Here is a 26718-nt window from a genome sequence, read left to right as displayed (position 1 = left end):
AGAGACACAAGGCAAACACCTCTATATGGTTAAATGGGAGAAAGCCCTGAAGGAGGAACTCTCCATAGAACAATGGCAGGTGATATGGTCCCAGGCAACGAAAAGCTCAATTTGTACCCTATACAAGGAAAACGCTTACAAAATAATCTTCTTTTGGTACATGACCCCCGATGTACTTCATGCCATTTACCCCACTAGCACAGATCGATGCTGGAGGTGCTTGGGAGCCAGGGGTACCCTCCTCCATATCTACTGGGAATGCCCTCAAATTGTCACCTACTGGGGAAAAGTCCAACAGTTACTGACCAATCTCCTGGGAAAAACACTCCCTATGACCCCTAAATTTTTCCTGTTGGGCTTAGCCCCACTAAAGCTTTCCAAAACCAAAAAAAAATTAATACGCCACATTCTAACGGCAGCACGATGCCTCATAGCACTGAATTGGAAAAAGAAATCCCCCCCTACTTCTGAAGCACTTTATGCTAGGATTAAAGATATAGAGCTGATGGAGAGGATGACGGCCAGGATGCAAGACAGACTGGAAGCGCATGATAAAGTTTGGGAGCTGTGGCGCCTCCGGGAGGACTCTTTATAAACGGATCATTGACTCACTCAGGTGACTTTAACCCTTTCTTCTTTCCTGTTCTTTTCCCTCTCCCTTTTCCTTCTCTTTCTTTTCTTTAGTTTTTATTACAAATGTTGTCTTTGTTACTAGATACCAGAGGTTTGCTCCGGGTGTGTGGTGTTGGGGAGATGTGGTGACCGGGCTGACCTGGGGGCCATAGTCCTCCCCCGACGCGCTGGGGAGAACACTGCACGTACCTGTACTTGTTTGTTTATTATTATGCATCGTGTTTCTCTAACACCTCAACCGTTGTATTCTATGCAATGTAAACTATGGTAACAGAATAAAATAAAAATGTTATTGAAAAAAATATATAATATAGGATTGCTGCACAAGAGAAATTTATTTGTGAAGAAAAAATTACATCAAAAATCAGGTACAGACGGTAACGTTTCGGGCTCACATGGATAACGCCCTTCTTCACAACCACATACCTACAACTAGCAATGCATATCACTCGATATATGTATATAGCTCATTAGCATAAACAATTAATCAAATCATTAGAATAAGCTGGAATCAATTAGTCTATATAAAAAAATACTACATTCCTTATCGTTATAGGTTAATCATTTGAATAGCTGGAGTGCCTTTCGGTAACGGGTGCATTGGATTCCTCACTAAGCAAAGATATCGTTGATAGAATGGTTCATCAATTCATCTACACTAAAAATACATATGTATAATCAACATTATTAGAATAATCTACAACGGACACCACAAGAATGTAAAAAAATATATATGCATATATATAATAATTTGAAAGTTCAAAGATAGTAAACACTGTCATAGAGGAAAAAAAAAAATCAAAATCATAAATCAAAGTCGGTGTTTAACCCTTTGGGCTGCAATGTATCTAAACGATTTATCCAATGCACTTCCCTTTTTCTTAATTCCCTGTTACCCCCTCGTCTATTAATGGGCACTCCATCTATAACCATGTATCTTAATTGTGACACTGTATGATTCTTCTCTAAGAAATGTCTAGACAATGGTAACTTAGCAAAACAGAGACACACTTAAGGGAGGAAGAAAGGAGTGCTGCTCACCCCTTATGCTGGAAACGAAAATAGGAAAAGGGATTTCCCCAGGTGGGGTTTTTAGGCAGCAGGATTAAGATATTAAACCAATGTTGTATAAAAGGGATTATATTTTATTGTACAAAAAATAATTTAACACACAGGTTAAAAACATGAGCTCTGATATAGAGTGTTTACAAGTCTAATAGAGTCAGACACGCATTTTACAGACATATTTTCATAACGACATTGTACAAATATTGTCAATATCAGAAAAATAGACCCGACGCGTTTCAACCTATATGTCCAAGGTCTTCTTCAGAGGTCAGTCTGTTTAAGAAATATACAACAGGGATACACATATGAGAACTTAATTACGTATAATAAGGATAATGTACCATATTCCATATAACATAGTTACCCAATGATGTGTGTCCTGAGAGCGAAAAGCTTCCTTTACGAGAGTCCCCTTTTAAAATCAAAATGCCTGCTCACTTTCCCCAAGGGGTCCTATAACGCCTCCACCGGCACAGCCACTGGCACCAGAGCAAAATCCAACGATGTGGCTTACAAAAGGTCACACTAAAAATTGCCCCCCCCCAAAAACCACCCGGCCGCACGAGCGGACGGGGAGGAGGCAACACCTGCAGCAAAGACCCAGAAGAAACACATTTAGGGATCACACTCATAATATGTATCAAGACATTATATTAAGGAATTTTTATTTGATTAAATAATAAAGTAAAGGCATCAATCTATATGACAATGGTAACTTCTCCAATTTATCTCGAATTGACAAGAAACAATAAGCTGCACGATTAATCATTAAGAATCATTATCACAATTTTTTCCTCGTTGCGACCTTGAAAAAAGTATTTCCTGATTCTTTCTATGCATTCTCTCTGCTCTGCTAAAGCCGACAGCTGTCAAAAGAAAGGGGAAAAAAAAAAAAAACGGGCAGTCTGCCAAGAATCACAACATTCTTTAGCAGTGGAACTTAAGTATAAACATTGTAACAATTTGTCCTTTACATCAAAGGAATACAGGTTGGTGTGAAAATGAGGGAAGTTTAACCACTTAAACACTAAACCTTTTTCTGACATTTGTTTCATTTTAAAATCATTTTTTTTTTTTTATTGCTAGAAAATTACTTGGAACCCCCAAACATTTATATATATTTATATATATATATATATATATATATATATATATATATATATATATATATATATATATATATATATATATATATTCGTTTTTTTATTTTTTTTTCGTAGAGACCCTAGAGAATAAAATGGTGGTTGTTGCAATATTTTATGTCACACTGTATTTGCGCAGCAGTAGTTCAAATGCAATTTTTGGGGAAAAAATTACACTTTAATGAATTAAAAAAAACAAAGCTAACCAGTAAAGTTAGCCCAATTTTTTTTTTTTATAATGTGAAAGATTTTACGCCGCGAGAATCGCGAGAGAATCATGATCTTTTTATTCTAAGCAAAAAAATCATGATTCTCATTTTGGCCAGAATCGTGCAACTCTACAACCTCTGAATGCACAACACATCGAAGCAGATGGGCTACGGCAGCAGAAGACCACACTGGGTGCCGCTCCTGTCAGCTAACTGAGGCTACAATTTGTACAGGTTAATCAAAATTGGACAATTGAAGATTGGAAATTTCAGCTGTGACTTTCTAATGGTAGGGTCAGAATTGGGCATAAACAACATGAAAGCATGAATCTATCCTGGCTTGTATCAACGGTTCAGGCTGGAGGTGGTGGTGTAATGGTGTGGGAGATATTTTTTTGGCACACTTAGTACCAACTGAGCATCATTTAACCACTTGCCTACAGGGCACTTACACCCCCTTCCTGCCTAGGCCATTTTTCAGCTTTCAGCGCTGTTGCACTTTGAATGACAATTGTGCGGTCATGCTACACTGTACCCAGATGAAATTTTTATCATTTTCTTCACACAAATAGAGCTTTCTTTTGGTGGTATTTAATCACTGCTGTTTTTTTTTTTTTTTTTTTTTATTTCTTACTAAAAAAAAAAAAAAAAAAATTTGAAAAAAAAAAGTGTTTTTACTTAGTTTCTGTCACTAAATTTCGTAATTAAGCAATTTTTCTCCTTCACTGATGTGTACTGATGGGCACTGATAGGCTGAACTGGTGGGCATTGATGAGGCGGCACTGGTGGGCACTAATAGGCGGCACGGATAGGCTATACTGATGGGCATTGATGGGTGGCACTGGGCGACACTGATGGGCAGCACTGATAGGCGGGACTGATAGTCAGCACGAACTGGCTTCACTAATGGGCACTGATTGGTGGCACTTGTGGGCAGTGGCGGATGCGGCTCTTTACAGAGATCGGGGTCGCGCCATGTCCTAGCAACATGGCGCGGCCGAGAATGCCGTGCTGTGTGCCCCTGCGAGAGCGGCCGTTCTGCGATGCCGTCATATGATAGCCAGGGCCTTCCTGAGTAGTATTCTTCAGTTACAAATATATAATCGGTGTGCAACATGATTCTGGTGTTAGGAATTTTTGTTGAGTATGCTCCTCTTTAGGCCTAGGTGAATTATTTGTTCAAGTGCTTTCCTGCACTTAAACATAGGATTGTCCAATAGTCGACTGTGCTTTCATCCTGTAGTAGTTGATTCATACTTTCGGTATATCGTTCTTTGGCTAGGATCGCAATCCCGCCCCCTTTGTCTGCTGGTCGAATAACCAAATCTTTCCTCTTAATAAGTTTGTGAATGCCGCTCTTTATGTACTTTTGGTTCTTCCTTTTTCTTAATCTTGAAATCCTTCAATTCTTGTAGGACCACTCTCTTGAACACCTCGATATGTTTGTTGACCTTAGTTGGGGGATTGAAAATGGATTTGTTTCTTAATGTACTATGTACAATTTGTTCATTTTCTATTGGAATTTTGGGTTCGGACGGATTGCTGACAATATATTTCTTGATGTTCAGCTTTCTGATATATTTTGGAATGCCTATATATGTTTGGAATTTGTCCAAATTCTTTGTGGGTGCATACTTTATCCCTTTGTCTAATACTCCAATTTCTTCTTGTGTCAGTGATTGGCAGTTAAGATTAAAAATGCCCTGTCCTTTTATTCTTTTTCTTTTGTTGTCTCTTCCCTGATCTGCATCCTCTCTTCTTTCTGGACCTCTTCTCGTATTTCTTGTTACATCTATATCCCTCTCTGGATAGTTTTCTCTGCCTCTCCCTAAAAAAGACCTATTGTAGTCTGTATCGGAGTGGTGGTGTCCATCGTGTCTGTCTTCTTCGCGTTGATTCCTGAGGAGGCGTAATAATTATATGTTGGTGCTGGGCTGTGTTCATATGGACGGTAGGGGCCCTGTAGTGGTGGGCCTCTTCTTTCACCATATCCATGTTCGTATCAAGATACAGGGCTTCTTCCCTGTTGTCCATGAGATTCATGCGGTGGTCCCTTATTCTCTTTGTTCATAAGGTGCACCCCTGTTGTCTCTCTGATCGTATGGTTGTCCCCTATTGTCTCTCTGGTCATAGGGTGGTCTATGCCAATTATTATGTCCATTATTAGGCTTCCTATTATTTTTCCAATGTGGTTTCTTCCATCTATTTTGTGGGGTTCGTTCATAATGTGGGGGTCTTCTATCAGCGCGATAAGGGCTGTGATGATTCTGATTCCCATGTCTCTCAGCATGTCTTGAGTGTCTTGGGGTTTCTACTCTATTTCTTTCTCTTGGCTCTTGATGGGGTCTATTTTGTATATTGTGGCATGTTGTGGATGAACTCTGACAGTTTTTTCAGGTGTAGAGAAGGTGGAGATTGGGTCCATTTGCCCAAGCTGGCTTTGCCATTTGAACGCTTGATCGGTTTTAAAATCATTAATATCCCTAATATATTTCTTACTTTTCCTTTTCCTAGCTTTTTCTATTCTATCTACTCTCCCCCTCTTTCCCCTTTCTTTTCTTTTTTACCCCATCCCATCCCTACCCATGTAGGTTATCAAAGTTTTCGCTCAACACTAAGGGACTTAATGTTCCAGAGAAAAGACAGATGCTTCTGCACGACTTACATAGTCTTAAATCAGATGTAGCTTCTGTACAGGAGACCCATTTTAAAGACTACAAATTACCCATATTCAAGAATCGGTCCTTCCTGATGGTTTACCATTTCACCAATCCGACGGCAAAGTCGCAGGGGGGAATCTGTTCTTTATTCTTTTTTCAAGCAGAGTGCCGTGGTCCTGTCTAGAGTCCATTACGGACCCTAGATGTCTCTTCCTGTTTTTAAAAGGTATGGTATGGCGGTGTCAAGGTAACCCTGGCAAATCTCTATGTCCCTAATGAACACCAAGATGTCTTCCTAAGTAAAACGCTAGCTGGCTTAACGGATTTTGCCGAGGGGCAATTGATTGTGGGTGGAGACCTGAACGTCCCTTTGATCCCAATTGAGGATACCTCCTCAGGCATGTCCTCCATCTCCCCAGGCTCTCGTAAACGCATTGCCCATTCTTAGTATAAGAGCCAACTAATTGATGTGCGGCGCCTTTTACATCCCACAGAAAGGGATTTCACTTTCTATTCTCTGCCCCACAAGGTATACTCGCGCATTGACTACTTTTTGTGCTTCACGCTCAATTACATGCAGTACACGCCTCCACCATAGGCTCCTTTACATGGTCCGATCATTCCCTGGTGTTCCTATCCTACGCTCACTGACTCCATGACATCCAAGTCCAAGATGAAAGCCACCTGCAAGACAATGAAGGGCTTGCAGATGTCATTAAGGAACTCTGTTTTTACTTCAGAACTAACGACACATCAGACTGTGACCCCGGTATTGTTTGGGAGGCACACAAACCGGTCATTTGCGGTGTGCTTATCAAGCATGGGTCAAGGCGCAAACGACAACGTACTAAACAGTAACGTCGTTGTTGGAGGACTTGAAGGCCTTAGAAGCCCATCATAAACATGCACCGTTTCCTTCCCTAGAGAGAGAACTCCTCACCCGTCGTACACAAATTACAGATCTCCTGCAATTTAAAGCCAAAGCGTCACTGCAGATCTGTCGGAAAATATTGTACGAGTCTGGAAATAAATGTGGCAGGATGCTAGCAAGATTCCTGAGAGAACAGTAGATGGCGACATATGTACCTTATCTGATGCGCCACATGGACCCAAAGGTACAGTGCTTCACAATGTAGCACGGGAGTTCCAGAAATTTTATAACTCCTTTATACAACCTGAAAACTTTGTCCCCACCACAGGAACACATAAATTCTTACCTGTCTTCCTCCCACATGCCCAAACTATCGAGTGTGGACAGGGAAGTCTTGGAAGACCCCATGACCATAGAGGAAATCCAGGGAGCCATAGGGGCCACTAAACCAGGGAAGGCGCCAGGCCCAGACGGCTTTACTATCCAGTATTATAAGGCCTTACTACCTTCCCTTGCCCCATTCATGATCAAACTGTTTAACGCAATAGGCTCTACCACATCATTTGCTGTAGACACTTTACTGGCCCATATATCAGTGATCCCTAAGGAGGACAAAGACCCAACTTCCTGTGGGAGCTATCGGCCGATCTCGTTGCACAATCTAGACCTCAAACTCTTCAAGAAAATCTTGGCAAATAGGATTCAACACCATCTTCCTAACCTAGTCCATTTAGATCAAGTAGGCTTCGTCCCCACCCGGGAAGCTAGAGACAATGCCACCAAGGTCCTAAATTTACTACATGTAGCCAACAAATCCCCTAACCAATGTATGTTCCTTAGTAACGACGCGGAAAAGGCCTTTGACAGGGTGAATTGGGGCTTCATGCTTTTAGTTTTATATGATGCTGGCTTTGGCACCAATATGCTCCAGTGGATTTCCACAATTTACTCTCACTCCTCAGCTCAAGTTCGAGACAATGGAGTCCTGTCGGAACCTTTTAAAATTACAAATGGAACGCGACAGGGATGCCCACTGTCACCCCTGCTCTTAGCCCTGTCACTGGCATAACGGTTAGAGATGCCCAACAAAAGGTCTCGGCCTACGCTGACTACATGATATTTTCCCTTACAAACCACTTGATCTCGCTCCCGAATCTGATTAAGGAATTTGAGAGATATGGAGCCCTCTCCAATCTCCAAATCCAATTTTACCAAATCAGAAGGAATGGGAATTAACCTCCCGCAGCCAACTCTCTCAACTCCAGAGCAACTTTAAATTAAAATGGAATAGCACGATGCTGACATACGTAGGCACGCTTATCCCTTCCAACAATTCCAAGATATTTTAATTAAACTTTCCCCACTACTGAAAAAAGTCAGAGCTCTTCTGGACAAATGGACCTCCGGACTCCACTAGTGGTTTGGTCGCTGCAACATTCTCAAAATGAGTATCCTTCCTAAGTTCCTATATCTACTACAAGCTCTATCAATCTATATCCTATTCTAGCTATTTCAAACGGATCCAAGGTATATTTTTTGCATTTATATGGGCCCATAAATGCCCATGATTGAAACAAAGTCAGCTCACACTACCTAAGTAATATGGGGGACTGGTGGTGCCAGACATACGCATATACTACCAGGCTGTACATCTAAGTAGACTCCTTGATTGGAATAGGCATGGTGACTTCAAATTATGGGTTCGGATAGAGCAAGCTCAAAGTGCCATACCCCTCTGTAAAGCACCTTGGTGCTATGTCTCTCTGCCGAGTGAAGTGAAAAACCATCCCTATTGGCCAGACCGCAAAACCTTGTTCGTCTTTGCTTACGCAAACTCCTCTCTCCCTGGGATACCAGGATCCAATCTTTCGGAACTTGACAAGGTCTGGACGTTCGCAGGCCTCTCGCTTCTTGATTGAGGGGCGCTGGCTGTCGATCTCGGCTCTCGCCAACCTGGCTGGTTCCCTCTGTTTTGGGATTTTGGAAGGCTCTTCAACTCACTTATTTTCTCAGATCCCTCCCGCCCCTGAGTAACTTCAGTAAACCCCTCACAACTTTAGAGGAATACTACTCGGATTCTGGAGTGATGCCTCACACTTTCACCCAACTACAGCCTACTGATCACACCTGCGTAACCCCACTCCCTAAACTGCCTCCACGAGTGGGAGCAAGATTTTGGTAACTCGTTCAGTTTAACATTTTAACCAAATGGTATAGGACACCGGTGAGGTTGCAAAAAAATTTTCCTGTCACTTCTCATTGTTGCTGGAGATGCCAGGTAGAACTGGGCACCATTCTCCATATTTTTTGGACTTGTCCCAAACTTTAACACTATTGGAAGGAGGTCAAATGCATTGCCCAAAAATTCACGGAGCGCCCGATACCGGACAATCCAGCCTTTTTCCTCCATGCCTCTAGTGCCCCTGGGAGAATCTACAAAAAATCAATCATTCGCTATCTCCTTGATGCCGCCAAGGCATGCATTCCTCTTAAATGGAAATCCCCACAGCCTCCAACCATCGGGATGTGGCTTAAGAAAGTAGAGGAAATAAATGAGCTGGAAGACCTCATCCTCTCGGCGCGCCACCAACAAATACCCTACTCCAAGATTTGGACGCTCTGGAACATGTTCGTCTTCTCTGATGACGGTAGACCCCTCTTTGACTGTGACCCTGCCAACTAAATCTACCTTACTAGGACCCTGAGTACACTTTGTATTTAGAAATACCAAACCTGAATCCAGTCTGCCGTCTATGCGGCTCGTGACCACACATTTCGTATCTCTCCATCCCTTCTCCAATCCCTCCCGCCCCCTTTTTTCTTTTTTCTATATAGAATTGAAAAAATGATTTGGGCTGGTTTCGTGGCCCCGCCCTATTAGTACACTTTAGTGCTTTGGCTATGACTTTCCTTAACCATGCCTGGCCCCAAGGTTCTATCTTCCTTACATCTAGCCTGGCATATACACGATACCTCGGGTAGTCAGACATAATGTCATCCTGGGTTTACAATGTTTTATCTTTTTTATAATGAATATCTGTTATGCAGTATTATATGCCAAAACTGTTCATGTTTTTATGTATCATTGAACCATACCCTTTGACTAAATAAAAGATTTGAAAAAAAAAAACTTACTGAGACATATTTTAGCTTAATGCAGGGAATACATTAAGGTGAAAAAATATCTTGCCTTTAGAACCACTTTAACACCAGTACAACAACGTCTGTCATATTGCTTTGTCTTGCAGTGGGACTTTGCTGGGAAGCAATCCCACCACACCTGGTAAACGAGCCCTAAAAATGATTGTACTATTTGTGTTCAAAGAGAAGCCAGAACTAAGGATCTAAATATACACTGTTACACATTAATTTTCTTGAGTTGCTTGCTTGTTTCTTCTAATAACTTTTTTTTTTTTATCTGTGCAAAAAAGCATCCTACAAGCTGCTAACTAATAACTGTATGGCTATATTTCTAGAATGTACTAAAAAAAAGGGATCAAGTGCAAGCAGAATATGAGGCTAAACAGGACGCTGCAGCCTTGAAAAGAGAAGAAAGAATTGGGGTGAGATTTATATTCGATTCATTTTTTTCTTCCTCTTTGTTGTTGTTTTTTTTTTGTTTTTTTCTTTAAAATTTTAGTGACTGAACCTCCGTATGAATCTGAATAATCTATGATTGTGTATTGAATGGGCAGCTATATAACAGGGGTGAGCTGACTACATGACATTCCTGTAGTCAGTCAGGACCATATTTTTGAAATCTGAATGGAGTGTAGTTCTTTTGTAGTCTTGTACACACATGCTGCAGAGGTATGCCTGTTACAAAATACACTAAACAATATTATACAATGATCTCTTTAACACTGATCAGTTTTTTTTTTTTTTTTTTTTTTTTTACCTCTATCAGCTATTTATTGCTGTGTCACCACTAGAGAGATTACTGCTCTCTGCAGTATCTGCCCTGATGATCAATATCGCTGGGAAAGAAAGTGATGGCTAAATCCAAAATGTTTGAGTTGTCACTAGGACAGGAATAACCTTCCAAGGGAGACACTTGTAGTGACAACTGTCTCAAAGGTAATATTCCCCACCTTGGAGAGATCACCTTTCACATCCTATTGTGGCTACAGACAGGAAGTGAAGGGAAATCTCCCAAGTGGCACATAGGTGGCAAAAATGACAGGAGCTTTAACTGTTACAAGCTTGCAAAGATGTAATTTTAAAATGTACATTCGTGAACAGGGTTTAAGAAATGAAAAATAGATGTTCTACTCAGCGCTGCTCTTGTAAACACCGAATACTAATACAGTATATAGTAATAAAGTGCCTACATTAATATATATTAATATAATCAATGACATATTGCTATGTTAAGTATTGCTTAACAATATAAAGTGCTCCGTGCGATTATAGTGCAAAACAAATAAAGTGCAATCATATAAAGTCCATCCAAATAGTGGGTTGAACTTGTACAAAATACGCAGTTAGTGTGGATCTTGGTGACACTCCGTGCTCCCCTCCTGGGTCCCCACTCACCAGCAATAATTTTTAAATACGCCTGTTATTGTGAATGAATGTATTTTCACTGTGAAGGTTGTATATTCACTGCTTGAGTGAGGAGTATTTCGCACATATTACTTTATTTGCTATTATTGAATTAGTTATTTGTTTGTTTATTGGTTCGCTTGTTGTCTCAATATATTAGCATAATTTATTCACTGAGAAAGCGCCACATTTATTTATTTTTATATATATTTTTTAATAAATTGCCAAAGAAAGATCCCGAAGAATATGTACTTAAAAATGCTAAAAACATTTTTGTATATAAAACCGTTCAAAAGTTACCTTCAAGTAAACGGCTGCATACTAAAACTTCAAAATTTGGGTCAGGTCATGAAAGTTTTTTGGGTTTTTTTGTTTTTTTGTTTTTTTTTTTGCTACTGAACATGAAAGGGAAACTTAAAGAATTGCTAACTTCATTTTCTTAGAAAGTGCCAACTGAAGTGGAGAAGTGCCAGGACAAAGTAGAATGCTTCAATGCAGACTTGAAAGCGGACATGGATAGGTGGCAGAATAACAAGAGACAAGATTTTCGCCAGCTGCTCATGGGAATGGCTGACAAAAACATTCAATATTATGAAAAGGTAAAGAGAATAAATGTTTTATAATTAATGCTTGCCATATTTTAATGTTGTGAGGTGGTTTTTTTTGTCTTTTGACTAGCGCCCTCATTTATAAGTATATATGTAACCCATTAAAGCAGTGGTAAACCGCAAAAAAAATGGATACCCTGCAGGTTTATGCCTTAATCTGGTAGCATGTACTGCATACTAGCACATTACGACATACTTCCCTTTCAAAGGAAGCTTCTGCTGCCAGGGCTTCCATCTTCACCTGGTCTTCTTTCCTTGGCTGTTTAAATGGCCCTGCATTTCACAGGATACTGCATACCCTGAATGCAGAGCATCACTGCGCATATGCAGGTGACGTCATCGGCTATTGCCGATGTGAATTTCTCCTAAACGTGTTGCTCATTGTACCTACAGGTAAGTCTAAATGTAAGCTTACCTGTAGCTGCAAGTTAAGGTAGAGACTTTACAACCACTTAAAATATCCTGGGCACGTTCTGTTTTTTTTTTTTTTTTCATTTTTACATTTATTATTAAAGAGAGCTTTGATTGCAAGGACACTGACAAGAATAAGTTCACACAAATGACCTGAGACTCTGTATGGTTTCTAAAATCTTATATCCATTTCCCATTCTGAGCACAAATATCTGATATCCGCTCAGTACTAGTTTTATTTGATAAACTCTCTCACATTAGATTGGGGAGAAACTTTTTATCAGGTCAAGATGGTTGCATGATGCAATTTCTGCAACAGATCAATTTACACCCCCCCCCCCTCTTGCTAAGCTAAGATTTTATTTAGTTGCTGTTATCCAACACTTTGGGGTGTGTGAGGTAGCATGTCCCCCACTTCACTTTGTGGTTCCACCTGCCAGACACTTTTACTACAGAGCACAGAGGTGACCAGCGAGAGAAACCATAAACCCCAGTAGAGGACAAGGCAGCTGAAAAAGCATTCAACTTTCAAAAGTATTCAACTTTTTGCTTTTTTTACAGGGTTATGTACTCTCCATTTTTTACCAGTTGATGAGGAATAGCTGCTTTTATAGTTACTGGTCTTACTGTATAATTGATTACCCATGAGTTATGTTTCTTGAAGGTTAGGACATTTCAAAGCATACTGTGATGATATTTTTCAGATATGCAAAGTGTAGGTGACTTGTGGAGACTGACATCTGTTTGGTGTTAGATTAACTATGGTGAAAAATGTGGTTTATATTATGAGTGCAATTCTTTATGAATAAACCACAAAATACTTGTAAGAGGAAGGGGAGTGAGTTGCATAAATTTCCATGCCAGCAGTAGATGCTACTAAGGAGGGTGTATTATAGCAAACCTGTTTGAGGCCCATAGACACAAGCCTTAATGCCTTTAGCTTGTGAGAGAAAAGAAGACCTCTGACCTAGAGCTGCACGATTAATCGTTAAAGAATCTAAATCGCGATCCCCCCCCCCCCCCCCCCCCTCCGATCTTAAAAAAGCATTTCCCGATTCTATGTAATAAGTGCAGAGTTCTCTGCTCACTTCTGACTGCTGACAAAAATAAATAAATCCAGGCAGAAAAATAACACTTCCTTCTTAGATCAAAGGGATGAACTTCGGTCTGTAGATGAGGGCAGTTTAACCACTTAGACCCCTTTCACACTGCAGGCACTTTTCAGGCGTTTTAGCGCTAAAAATAGCGCCTGAAAAGGGCCTCTCAAGTCACCCCAGTGTGAAAGCCCAAGTGCTTTCACACTGGGGCAGTGCGCTTGCAGGACGGAAAAAAAAGTCCTGCAAGCAGCATCTTTGGGGCGGTGCGGGAGCGATGTATACACCACTCTCGCACCTTGCCAGCCATTGAAATCAATGGGCAGTGACTGCAAAGCGTTTCGGTAGCGGTGCTTTTCAGGCACTTCTAACCCCTTGTTAACCCCCTTCTTTGGGGTTAAAAGCGCCCTGCTCCCACACAGCATCTGTAAAACGCCACTAAAACTAGTGGCGCTTTACCGCTGACGCAGCCCGCTTCCCAGTGTGAAAGGGCTCTTAAAGACTAAACCTTTTTCTGACACTTGTTGCTTAAAAGTTAAAATTAGTATTTTTTGCTAGAAAATTACTTGGAACCCCCAAATATTATATATATTTTTTTAGCAGAGACCCTAGAGAATAAAATGGCGGTCGTTGCAATAATTTAATCTATGTCGCACTATATTTGCGCAGCAGTCTTTCCAATGTATTTTTTGGGGGGGAAAAAAATAAACTTTAATGAATTAAAAAAAAAAAAACGAAACCATAAAGTTAGCCAAATTTTTTTGTATAATGCGAAAGATGATGTTACGTTGCGAGAATCGGGATTCTCATTTTAGCCAGAATCTTGCAGCTCTACTCTGACCCCAAGAATGCCATATGAATTACCTTTTCATTCCCAGCGGTCATTAATGCCTAGGCTAAATTTAGCAGAAACAGCATGTGTCGTTAAACTCCTATCTGTATACTGAAATTGTTTTTAGATACATTTTTGCATATAATGCATTTTATGGTATGCTGTTTTAGTAAAAAAAATGCTGTGTTTTGAGTATAGGCTGATATATGCACAAATGATGATTATATTTAATAGTGCACCTGATATTGACAGTAACGTTATTAATAGATGGCATTATTGATGCTTGAAAGCTTTCCTTTATGTCAGTAAAGCCTGCAGCTTGCACGTGATCACAATGTCATATCTTACAGCCAGCACTGAGAGCGTGCAGCCACACAAAAATGTCAGCTGCTTGTTGCCTAAGGGGGGACGTTTATTACTAATTCCTAAGCACTGTGTATTGTGCTGGGGATCGGTAATACAGATTGTGGGTGAAAATCCCTTAATGAATCAGTTTTATGCACCTTATGAAGACTGGCATTTTATAATTAAATTCTACTGTGAAGTACACTTTTACTTCCTTGGTGGCAAAGCCCATTTTTCCCATTTGCAACTGTCAGCCTCTTGTCCGCCACATGGTGCAAAACATAACAATAGCTGTTATGGATGTTATGGTAAAAAATTAAATGCAGGCTAAAAAAAACTACTTTCCAAAATGATTCACCATATTTTACAAGGATGTGAAAAAAATGGCAAACAATTATTTAGAGCCAGAAATTCTGTCCCTTACACTTGTTTTTTGTCCCTCCTATTAGTGCCTTACTGCATGGGAGTCCATTATACCGCTGTTGCAAGACAAACCAGAGCCTAAATGAAGACTATCTGGCGTTACGTTTAAACCTGTTGCACAATTCTTCATACAGTGTGGCGTGTAGCTAACAGCCTGAAGGACCCTTCACTTGTGTTGTTATGAAGCAAATATACCAAACTTTAACTTTTCTTGACCCCCCCCCAATTCCCCTTTTCTAAGTTTATTATGTGTGTTTACTGCTCTTCTAGAAAATTCCTACATGAAAAGCTGCTTTCACTGAGCTAAGAGGCCTGGACACAATATGAAACTCACACCAACCACTTCAGCCTGGAGGAGCTTTTCACTTGCGTAACACTAAGCAGAAGAGGCTTTATCTTTTACAACAAAGCCACTGAAGGCATTTAAAGTCCCACAGCAATGCAGCTTCCCATTTTTTTTTTGTCACGGAGTGTTTTCAGAAAAAAATGTTTCTATGGTGTTTACCTCTTTTTCTATATATCTTTCAGAGGACTAACATCACTGATTATTTTTTTTTTTGTATAGTCCTGTTGTACAGTTTCTTTTGCCTTCTTACCAGGAGTTCCTGATGTTCGCATGAACTGTGTTGGTGGCATGAAGTTCCCCTTCGACGTGCTTTATTCTTTTCCCCCAAAATTTAAAGCTGTAAAAACTTCAACATGTTTATATTTCATCCCATAGAGCCAGATTAGAGCGGGAGAGTTCTGTTTACATTGGGGCCTTATCTGAAGCAAATTAAAGGGAACAACTGGTCCAGAAGTTATTTTTTTGTTAATGGTTTTGATTGTCCAAGCAAAAAAGAAAAAAAATTTAAAGTAAATATGTTTATGACTTTTTTAAATAATAAAACACACCTGAAAATGTGTTGTGCTTGTTATTGAAAGACCATATACCAGTCACACACCCTATGAACACAAGGGGGAATGGCAGCTGGTGATGAAGATCAGGTGGATGGCCATCCAAAATAAATCAAAGCAGTATTGGGCTTCACATGACCCCTTTTTATCACTTGTGTGTCAGCTAATATTAATGGATCAAATCAACTCAAACTGTTAGGCCACCAAAAATGATATCACTTTTCATAAACCGTTTTTTTTTTTTAAATGTTGATGGCGTTTATGGGTGGAATTCAGGAGTCTACTGGAGCACAAGACATTTAAAATGCTGACACAAAGCTTAGAGATCAGGTGATGCCATTTAAAATGCCGGTGGTATGTGAGGAGCAATCTTACCCCCTCCAGTAATCCTATAGAAGAAAAATGACAATTTAATGTCTTCATTTGCCAACTTAGGTCAGTAAATTTCATAGCAAAATTGCATGAGTGTGACTATCCATTTTTGACCTGGGCACTTTCACACACATAGTTGGCAAAGTCATTGGTAGTTCTTTTCCATAATGTCACACTTTTGTAACATTTTCATTTTAAGTTTAGGATTTCAAGCTGGTGTTTTTTTATTTTATTTTTTATGCGGCCACAGATATGCTGTTCATTATAACATTTATTTATTTGACAGTAGACATGGGGGAAAAAAAAAAACACATAAAAGTGATTTTGCAGCAAATCTGCCACTGGGACCACTTTTATAAGAAAGCCAGCCGCCTAACGAAAAAAAAAAAAAGATACTGGGGTTTTGGAATCTAGTTTATAATATAAATTGTGATTACTCCACAGGTATTGAATCTAGATGGCACACCAATGCACCTTTTAGAAAATACTTACCCCACAGTGCACTAAAGCGCACCACCACACGTTTGTTGCCATGCATAAAAAAAAAAAAACAGCACTTTGAATTGCGCTTGACACATTACAGTAATGCCTGTGTTTTGCCACACATTACTGCAATACAGTGTACAGGTTCTAAAGAAAAACAAAAGCTATATCTGACTACATCCAGGTAACCCAACGGGTTTAATTTTGTCTGTATAGTACATATATGCACCATTTAAGTGCCACATTTTTATATTTGTATAGGCTAATGGGCAAAGTATTTATTTGTTTTAATTGTGCCAAGGGTCCACATATATGCTTAAATGTAGGGCATGAGTTTTAGGAATACGATGTCCTGCAGCTTATAATTGCTCATTTGTGGCTATGCTGGTATTGACAAAATTACAACATTGTGGAGGTTTCTATTGTACCAGGTTGCAATGCTTGCTTAAACAAAATGAATGACGGCAAAAGCACAAAAAGTGCCTTTTATTGATGTTTTTTTGGAGCACTTCACTGGGAGAATTTACAATCTTTACTCACTTGAGAGTCAGATTACATGAAGAGCTTTTTATCTACACTTTAGTTCAACCTTTTAGAATATTGCCAAAGCAACTTGCGTCACATGCTCAGAATGAGACTGCTGAAAAGGTGAAAGAAAGTGGGCTGGTGACAGTACATTAACAGTTTAAACTCAATAAGATTTAAAAGTTTTTAATAAAGGTTTATTATGAACTTTTTTTTGCAGTTTCCAGATTTTCAGTAGTTCAGGTGTGCCAGCTGTTTTTGCATGTTGCCCCATGTAACACAGAGGGGAAGCAAACTAATGTTATACTGTATATACTACCAGCAGATTTACATTTTTATACTACATGTTTGTTCTTAAGTGGCTGGACCCCCCATGCAGCTGTGCAATCGAACAATAGATCATTGCTGCTGCAGGTAAATTCGGAGCCTCCACAATGACTAGAAGTGCCATGATGCTACTACACTTCCAGTGTAAACACAATGTGAAGCACTGTACTTGGAAAACTTTCAATGCTTCTAGAAACGCAAAACATCCTCTATTCCCTCTGAACCCTGTTCAGGAATCGGAGACATACCCTCCTTTTCTTGAAGATAATGTGGAGAAAAGCATCTAGGGCCCTTATTTTCTAACGGAAACCGCAAAGGTTTTTACTTCCTCTGCCTTTTATGAATTACAAACTACAGCTTTGCTCAAAATGATTTTTACTTTGGACACACTAGTCTTTACCTAGCAGCACCCGATTCTCCAGAGCCAAAACAAGCCCTATTGGGCACTAAGAAGCTGACCAGGTTACAAAAGATTTTTCGCATACATGCACAGACTGATTGTAAATTTTATGAAGGATAGTTTAACCCTGAGAGGGTGTTCACGTCTTTCAGGATTTTTGCTAAAATGTGTCCTATGGAAAATTTTAAGAAGAAATGGGCTATTCTGATAATGGATCCTGCCATTTCAGTTCTCAATAAGCACCTTAAAAGTTCCTATGGGGATAATGCCTCTTTTAAGGATCCTGTTGTGCGTCCACTCAGAGTTGGGGGGACATCTGTTAGCGTTTGCGCCTGTATGGGCCCATGAGCTCCCAGAGTGCTTGGTCCATTCTGTCATTTTACCTTCCAATCTCCCAGCTTTGGACCAAAATAAAGTAATTTAAAGCCTAACGGCAGGTTTTACTGAAGTTAAATTGTTTGGACCAAGCTAGTCCAAACAAACTATTTCCTTCACTAAACATGCAGCAGCTACATATAGAATAAAGTGCTGTGTTCTGACAGATGGACAGGGACTTCCTGTTCCACTTCTGGAATAAAATCAAGTGGGGCTGAGCACTGCTCAGCCATTGAAGCAAAGCTTTTTATTTTTTGAATGAATGCAAAGTTTCCTCTGTTTGGCTGAGGGGGTATCGTGACATCATCCACCGGTTTCTCCACCTCAGCCAATCAGAGGAACTCGAGCCTAAAATACAGAGTTCCTGTGAATGGCTGAGCCGTACTTAGCCCGACTCCATTTTGTTCTGGAAGCAGGACAGAAAGTCCCCGTCCTGCTGTTGGAACACAGTGCTGTATAATGTATGTAGCTGAGGCTACATACAATTCATACATCTCTGACAGCCACTGGTCAAACACACCAGACTTACTGGTCCAAGCGCCTGTATTCCCTCCTGCTTCTCAGTTGCTGAATTTAACTGACTCTCTTGTTCCCACTTTACTTACAGCAACAAAATCCAACTTCTGCAGGATTTACAATTGCACATTGAAGGCTTACTTTGCATGCAAAGACATATGGCTGAACTCTAGGGAATACTCGTTCAGGTGTCTTTTGGCATTTCTTTAGTCTGGTTTTGACCTCCAGGGACAGGTTTCTGCTTTTATCCATTTTCTTGCAAAAACCTATTGCCTCACAATCTCTAATCAACACTTTTTTGTTCAGGGATTTTCTCAATTTGATCTCCTGTGTAACCTTTGGATTTCAACCTTGTGCTCTCTGTTCTTCAAAGCCAACCTTTTGAACCGATTAGCAACATTCCCTTGGAAGACCTCACCTTCCTAGTCACCATTATGTCCGTATCTGAGTTGGCAGCGCTTTCTCGTTAAGAGCATTTTTTTTTATTTATTTTTTTTTGCACAGGGAACAAGGTGGTTTTGAGACCAAAACCCTCCATTTTAACTAAAGTGGTTTCTTCTTTTCACCTCTTGCCCCAAAACATGACAAGAAAATGGCCCTACAGTACCTGATATGGTTGGGGTCTACCTAGCAGACTAATGCTGGCCATACACATATAGATTTCCATTTTAGGAATGTTCATTCGATTTTTCTAATATTTAGTGGGGTCAAATTTGATGTTTGTTTTTAACTACAGTCAGGAGAACATTCAAAGCATGTGGTTTTCGTTTGGGAATTACACTTTAAAGTCAAATATTAAATGCAAATGAAATTTTCTTTTCCACTCATTTTTATTAAGGTTACAACCGTACAATACAGTAAAGAAAAGTACTGGTACATGACAGCATTAGTGACATACACCATTGATCGCAGGGGAACTGGTATAACGTAAGTTTGGGCTGTGACTATATTTCCTAATAACAAAGAATACATCCTCCGAAGAGGAACGGCATGACCGGGCATTATCCTCATCTAGGCCGAGGGGTCATCCCAGCCATGGATTGATCACGGTAGCTGGTCTTTTTGTTTGCATATACAGCCCTCAGACAGGGAGTGGGATCAATGGTGGCTGACCAGCAGTCCTATGTTTCTCCAAAACTATCAAAAGGTTTAATAAATGGAAAGACGAGAAAATGACAAGGAAGGAAAGAGGTAAAGAAAGAAGAAAAGGAAAAGCGTGCCTCCCCTAGGGCACTAAGAGGCTTGCCTCAATTGGACGAGGCTGTCTCCGTCAGGTAGGTTATTCAGGGGTCCCATGTTTTTTCAAGTCGAGGAAGCTTATCCTGCAGAATGGCAGAGAAGTGTTTGTTTACCATTATCCAGGACAGTTTGTTCTTTAAGAGGTCAAAAGATGGCACAGGGGATTTCCAAGATCTTGCCATCGTTATTCTAGCTGCTATAAAAATGAAAGCTATTGGACATTGGATGGGTCTCGGGGCTCCCCCAACTGGATGTCCGAGAAATGCGTGTTGCAGGGACTTAGTCAAATTAGTCCCCGTGAGGGAATCGATAAAATTGTAGGTGCAGATCCAGAATTTGCAAACTTTTGCGCACATCCACCATTCATGATACATCATTCCTTCTTGCCTACACCCCCGAAAACACAGGAGGGAGGTTTCCGGCACCCATTGGGCAATGCTAGCGGGGACCATCATATTCGTACTTTGTAGTTGGCCACTATTAGTGATTTTGCAGCTCTTGTGCCAGTCTATGCCACTCCACAGGGTCTAAGACCCCTCCTGTTTTCATTTTTCCATATAAGGAAGTTTGTCATTCGTGGAGGTCAGAATGCTGTAAACCTTGGATATGTACCCCATACAGGTATCAATGTGTTTGTATAGATATTCTATTGGGAATTAAATCTATGTGGCAGGCTATAAATCCTTCTCCAACAATGCGACTACACAGCCTTATTATGTGTGTGCAAAAAAAAAAATCAAAAAATCCCCCTGAGGAAGTCATGAGACCCTGTGATGTAGGGGAGGGGCAACAGGACAGTACATCACCTGGAACTTTTTGTGAAGAGGGAGACCCTTTGCGGCTAGTGCAGTATCACGGACACATATGTATATTAGAGTGGTGCGCTGGTAGCACCTGAAAAATGTGTGTACCTTTTTTAAACTTTTAATAAAGACAGGTCGTTTTAAAGGTATAAGCACTATTGGCGTTTTTCCGTTTTACTTATTTGAGATGACTAATTTGGTGCAAGGCAGCATTAAAGGGAGACACAGGAGACGCAGATTACGTCAATCTAGCCCGGGAGAAGCTAAAAGCTTGACCAAGCTAAAATGTAAGGTCACACGCAGCAAGGTGAGAGCATATCCATAAGGGAGGGAGCACAAGTGTGGTGATATACTACTAGGATCAAAGGAGCATTACAAGCAGAAAAAGGATTTGTGCTGGATGGCATTATACCATTGAACATCTTCACTGGATTGAATATAAGGACTGCACTACTTATATGTTATACGCTTATAGCATTCTTCGGACATTGCATGAAGTTGAACTACAACCAGCACTATTATATATGTTAAGTACTATTATTGCATGCTATATGTGAGGAAGTACTTAGATTTATTGTATATTGGACACATCTTTATGGGAACGTGTTAGTGCTTGCAGCTGTGTTTTAAAGCTTAATAAACATACATAGTCGCTGGCATAATTTTTATTAGTATTCCATTGGGATTGTCGTAGATAAATCGGAAACCCTTTTCAGTGAAGGGATAAAGTGGGCTATCTGATTATATCAATATTATTCTGTTGATGATAAAGCATGTTTTTCCTTAAGAGTTTCAAGTGACAGAACCCCTCTGTGGGCATAAAAATCAGCAATATGCAAAAGCCCCTTGTTTGTCCACCATGCAAAATCAGAAGGGGTGAGGCCTAGGGGGGGGGGGGGGGGGGGGGATTTGCCAATAACATAGCACAAGTGAAATTTTAAAATGGCAATCGTCCATTCTTTGAATGTACAAAGTATTCTCATACAAATACTCTTGTCTTAAAATCTACTAGTGTATGGCCAGCATAAGTCCCTCTTTGTTCTGTCTGTAGGTCCCTGTAGAGAACATCCTACTTCCAAATTCACAATTGCCAGCTGGATCAGACAACCTTTTTTCAGCTCCTACGCCCTTAACTCCTTGGAGCCAGTGCCTGCCAGCCCTTTAAGAGGTTTAGAATATCGGGAGGCAGGGCTTATGGTCATGTGACCGCCATTATTTGCACTCACATGATCGGAAAGCTCCTCAAGCAATGATCGGGAGTTTCCCGCTAGCCGCCAGTAAATATGCCAGGAGCACGTACTCTCGTCACAGCTGTATTTGCACTATTGCGCGCAAATATGCGGCCACTCGGCACCAAGAGGCTACATATATTTATATATATATATATATATATATATATATATATATATATATATATATATGTGTGTGTTATATATATATATATATATATATATATATATATATATATATATATATACACACACACACACACACACACACACACACACACACATCTTGGCCCCAAGAGGTTAAGGATAGGGCCTCCCCATCACAGCTCATTCCACTATGTGCGTGCTCATTGCACACGTTCTCCAACTTCTCCCAGGTGCATGTTCAGGCTTTAGCTGATATGCACTTAGGCTGCCTCAAGCATAAATGAGTGTTAACCATTGTGCTTTTTTGTGAGCCTGTTGGCATTTCTATTTTGCTATGTTGTTTCCCACCCATCAATTTATCAGTAGTAGTAAAGGGACTGTTACCTTTTTAGCCTAAATATAGGACAATTTTTTGGTGGCAGAAATTATTTGACATTTTGGAAAATCTCAGTCAGCAATAATAAAAATGTTTGTGTTCATTATCACAATGCTAATTATATTGTATTGATTGGTATTTAATGGGCAACCTTATTAAGAGGAAAACAAATTGTCAGCACAATTGTAACTTAGTGTCTGCTTTTTTTTTTTCTCTCTTGTCCCCAACACTTGCACCTGTGTATTCTTTAAATTATTAAGACATGCTTTGATTCTAATAAACCATGCTGTCTGGCCATGTTGGGAAGAATGCATCATTAATGGATTTAACTGTGTTCTGGATGGAGTTCAGAAATTCCCTTTTATGCCAATAAAACAAGACATAACACTTTAAAGCACAGGCCTCAGGAGCAGAGATGGAAGAATGTGCAGTAGATCTTTATACCAGTACAAATAGTTAAAAAAGGGATATACTGTACGTCACTTAAAGTACAGCAGATAAGTAAGTGGCGTACTCACTCTAGTGATCGGTGGGGTTTCTGGAGCAAAAATAATCAATATACAAGAATGAATAACTGCAGCTCAGAAAGGAACTCCAGTCAAAAAGAGAGGCTCCATATAGAAACTCACTGCAGCATATATACAATCAAAATATTTTATTCAGCGATTCAAATAGTTACCAAAAAAGCAGAATCAAAACCTTCACCATACCATCAATAAAACATTCATGACAACGTTGTCAGGAAATAATTTAAAAACAACCTGGGCTCTCAAGCAGTCATCCAATCATTCCAATGTGCTGGCAGCAAATGTGTAATGTCTAGGGGCATGCCAGCAACTCAGGGGTGGCTATGGCTGATGGACATGTGGGAGAGTGTCCGCTTTAAAGGGTAAAGCCAAAAAAAAAAGGCCAAACAGTCCATGAATAGGCAGACTTGAGTAGATGCTGGGATTCCACAATGATGATAGAAAACTGAAGACATATAGGTGAGTTGAAAGCGCGCAAAGACACGCGATGGAAAAAGCTCATATGGCAATGAGCAGGCAAACAAAAAGCGTGCATGCAGCCAGGATAACGGGAAGAAGATGAGCAGCAAGCAAAGCGTCACAGGCTGTTAGAGGTATCCACACAGCAATATTGGGTTCAATAAATTAATATAAATATCCGGGAACAGCGTTGCATGCAACAATCTCACCCACAGTACAGCTGAATCCAAACGCTGCTCAATGGGTCACTGGGTAGATGACATTCAGGAATCCTCACAGGGGCTGTCTGGTCCACTCGGGACGATATGGATCGGCTGATGTACGAGCCGTGTATTGAGCTGGAGAGGCTGGGTCACATGGCGTGATGACGTTGATGCATTTCGCTCACTGGGTGTCACAAACTGTGAACCAAACCGAGACAGAAGTACAGTAAAATCACACTTGTTTTTTAATAAAAATAAAAAGGCAAATAGAGTAAGCGTAGTCAAAGCATAGCCAGAGTCCAGTAACCGGTTCGGGTAGTCAGCCAAGCCAGAGTTTAGTAACCAGATCGGGTAATCAGCCAAGCCAGAGTTCAGTAACCAGATCGGGTAATCAGCCAAGCAGAAGTCAGGGATCCAAGTAGAGGAACAGCAACCAGGATAAGGAGCCAGAAGGGATGTCAGCAAAGCCAGTCTTTAAACAGGAATGCAGGAGATGGTTTCTTGTGATGTGACCAAGGCGAAGGCAGAAATGGAGATCTTTAAGTAGGCGGGACTGACGAGCAGATCCACAACAGCTGGTTAACTGTGGAGAGAGATGAGAGCTGGCAATTATCCGACAGCTGAGCGGCCAGCTCAGAGAAGGAAGGGCTGAGCCAGTCCTGACACTGGGTCACGTGAGCTTTGTCAGGATTTATAATGGGGAGCAACGCTCTTCCCCTTTGGATCTTAACCCGCTAATAGCCACAGTGATATAGAACCCACATCATGATTCAAAATGGAAAAAAAAAAAATCATAGATCGGTGCAAATATGTTCTGGATATGGTCTTAAGGGTACCAAGATTTCATCCAACTGGGCAATTCATCCAGATAACCAGAAACAAACACCCACAGCAGTGGGAACATCGAGGATGATACATTTAAAGGGAGAAGCTAAAGAGGAACTCCAACCAAAGGAGTTCATCAATCAGGACCGTTGATCATTCCTTCTTATTAATAACCCGGTCTAGGGGTCAAGGAAAATTTGCTAATTTAATGAATTGTTGATTCCCTTAGAAATCATTGTTTGTAATTAAAAAATCCACTCTTTTTCTTTCCGCAGGAGGACTGTGTCAAAGTATCTACCGCAGTTGGACAAAGTAAGAGCAAAAAAACCTTCCACTCTAAGGCCATGAGGGGAAGAATTGTGAAAGGTATCAAAATGTTTGGCAATAGGGCCCCGTTCAGGGTTGCTTTTATTCCTAATACTGCCCAGATGTTCACCGATGCGGACACAAAGTTGGCGTTTGGTCTTGCCAACATAGAATTTTTTGCAGGGGCACTCAAGGATATAGAGGACCCAGGCAGTACTACAGTTAATGAACTGTTTAACCACTTCTGGACCGCCCACCGTTGTTATACGTCAGTCCTTTGAATGAGGATGTAGTTGTTATGGCAGCAGCTAGCTGCCATAACCCCGGTATCCTCCTTTTCAACGGGCGGTCCAGTTTAAGATAAAAGTGGTCTCTGCGGCGGATTCGCTGTGAGATCACTTTTATCGGTGGCGGGAAAGGCCCCCCCCCCCTCCGCTTACCGGAGCCGTCGGCAGCGGTGGAGGCGATCACGTCTGTCCCCTTGCTGGGTATGGAGACAAGTGAAGGGAAGATGGCCCCCACCTGTCTCCATATCACTGCAGGGTGGAAGCGACGTCAAAACGTCGCTTCCGCTCATAGCTCTCAAAGGGCCTTTTTTTTTTTTTTTTTTAAATGACAATTTTTTAAATTTTTTTATTGCATTTTAATGTAAATATGTGATCTCAGGTCTTTTTGACGTTTGAAGTTTACATTCCTTGTAATAGGAATAAAAGTGACACAATTTTTTTTTTTTTAAAACAGTGTAAAAATGTAAGAAAAAAGGTAAAATAAATATGAAAAAAAACCCAAAAACATTTAAACGCGCCCCGTCCCGACGAGCTCGTGTGCAGAAGCAAACGCGTGTACAATGTGACTAGCACCAGCATATGCAAATGGTGTTCAAACCACAGATGTAAGGTATCGCCACGATCGGTAGAGCAAGAGCAATAATTCTAGCCCTAAACCTCCTCTGTAACTTAAAACATGCAACCTGTAGAATTTTTTTAATGTCGCCTATGGAGATTTTTAAGGGTAAAAGTTTGTTGCCATTCCACGAGCGGGCGCAATTTTGAAGCGTGACATGTTGGGTATCAATTTACTCTGTGTAACATTATCTTTCACAATATAAAAAAAATGGGCTAACTTTACTCTTGTCTTATTTTTTTAATTCAAAATGTGTATTTTTTCCCAAAAAAGTGCACTTGTAAGACCACTGTGCAAATACAGTGTGACAGAAAGTATTGCAACGACCGCCATTTTATTCACTAGGGAGTTAGAAAAAAAAAATGCATAATGTTTGGAGGTTTGGAGGAAGTATTTTTCTAGCAAGAAAACCTGTTTTTAACTTGTAAACAACAAATCTCAGAAAGAGGCTCAGTCCTTATGTGGTTAATATGCTACACTTTTTGCCTATCCGCATCCGTGAAGCTGTCAGTGCGTTCCACAAATCCACATATATGGCAATGGCCACAAGGAAACATGCCATTGATACAAGGCATATCTGTCAACCAGTTTTTTCATGGGGTATGCACAAATTCAGAATGTACCAAACTGTCCTCAAGATTTCTATCTCTCCTAGATGCAAGTAGTTGTCTAGGGCCTACAATCTGAGACAAAACAGGAGATCGTATCAAAATAAGGGATGAGCTTGATGTTCGGGTCGAACATAAGTTTGACTCGAACATTGGGTGTTGGCCCGTTCACAGAACAGTGAACATTATGGGGCGTTCGCGGGAAATTCCAGTGCCGTGAAACGCCCCGTAATGCACTGTGAGATCGCAATGCTTTGCTGTATGATGATTGGCCAATGCATGCACCTGACCTGCATGCTTTGGCCAATCCCAGTGCCCTTTGCTAAGAGAGCCAAAATTGGCCAAAGGCAGGGTGTC

General features: G+C 40.5%; 1 protein-coding gene across 3 annotated transcripts in view; it reads left to right on the top strand.

Moving 5' to 3' along the window:
- SNX30 (sorting nexin family member 30) overlaps positions 1-15745 on the top strand; it is a 127129-nt gene extending 111384 nt beyond the window's left edge. For all 3 annotated transcript variants that reach the window (XM_073591379.1, XM_073591389.1, XM_073591384.1), the window contains exons 7-9: positions 10060-10146; positions 11572-11727; positions 14868-15745. In XM_073591379.1, the coding sequence (XP_073447480.1) occupies positions 10060-10146; positions 11572-11727; positions 14868-14927 (303 nt within the window). In that variant the 3' untranslated portion in view covers positions 14928-15745. The remainder of the gene's footprint in view (positions 1-10059; positions 10147-11571; positions 11728-14867) is intronic.
- Positions 15746-26718: the final 10973 nt, after the last annotated feature.

The sequence above is a fragment of the Aquarana catesbeiana genome, linkage group LG01 (genome assembly GCF_042186555.1).
Source record: "Aquarana catesbeiana isolate 2022-GZ linkage group LG01, ASM4218655v1, whole genome shotgun sequence".
Taxonomy (NCBI): domain Eukaryota; kingdom Metazoa; phylum Chordata; class Amphibia; order Anura; family Ranidae; genus Aquarana; species Aquarana catesbeiana.
Note: the sequence above shows the minus strand (reverse complement) of the source record. Positions and strands in the feature narration are given on the sequence as shown.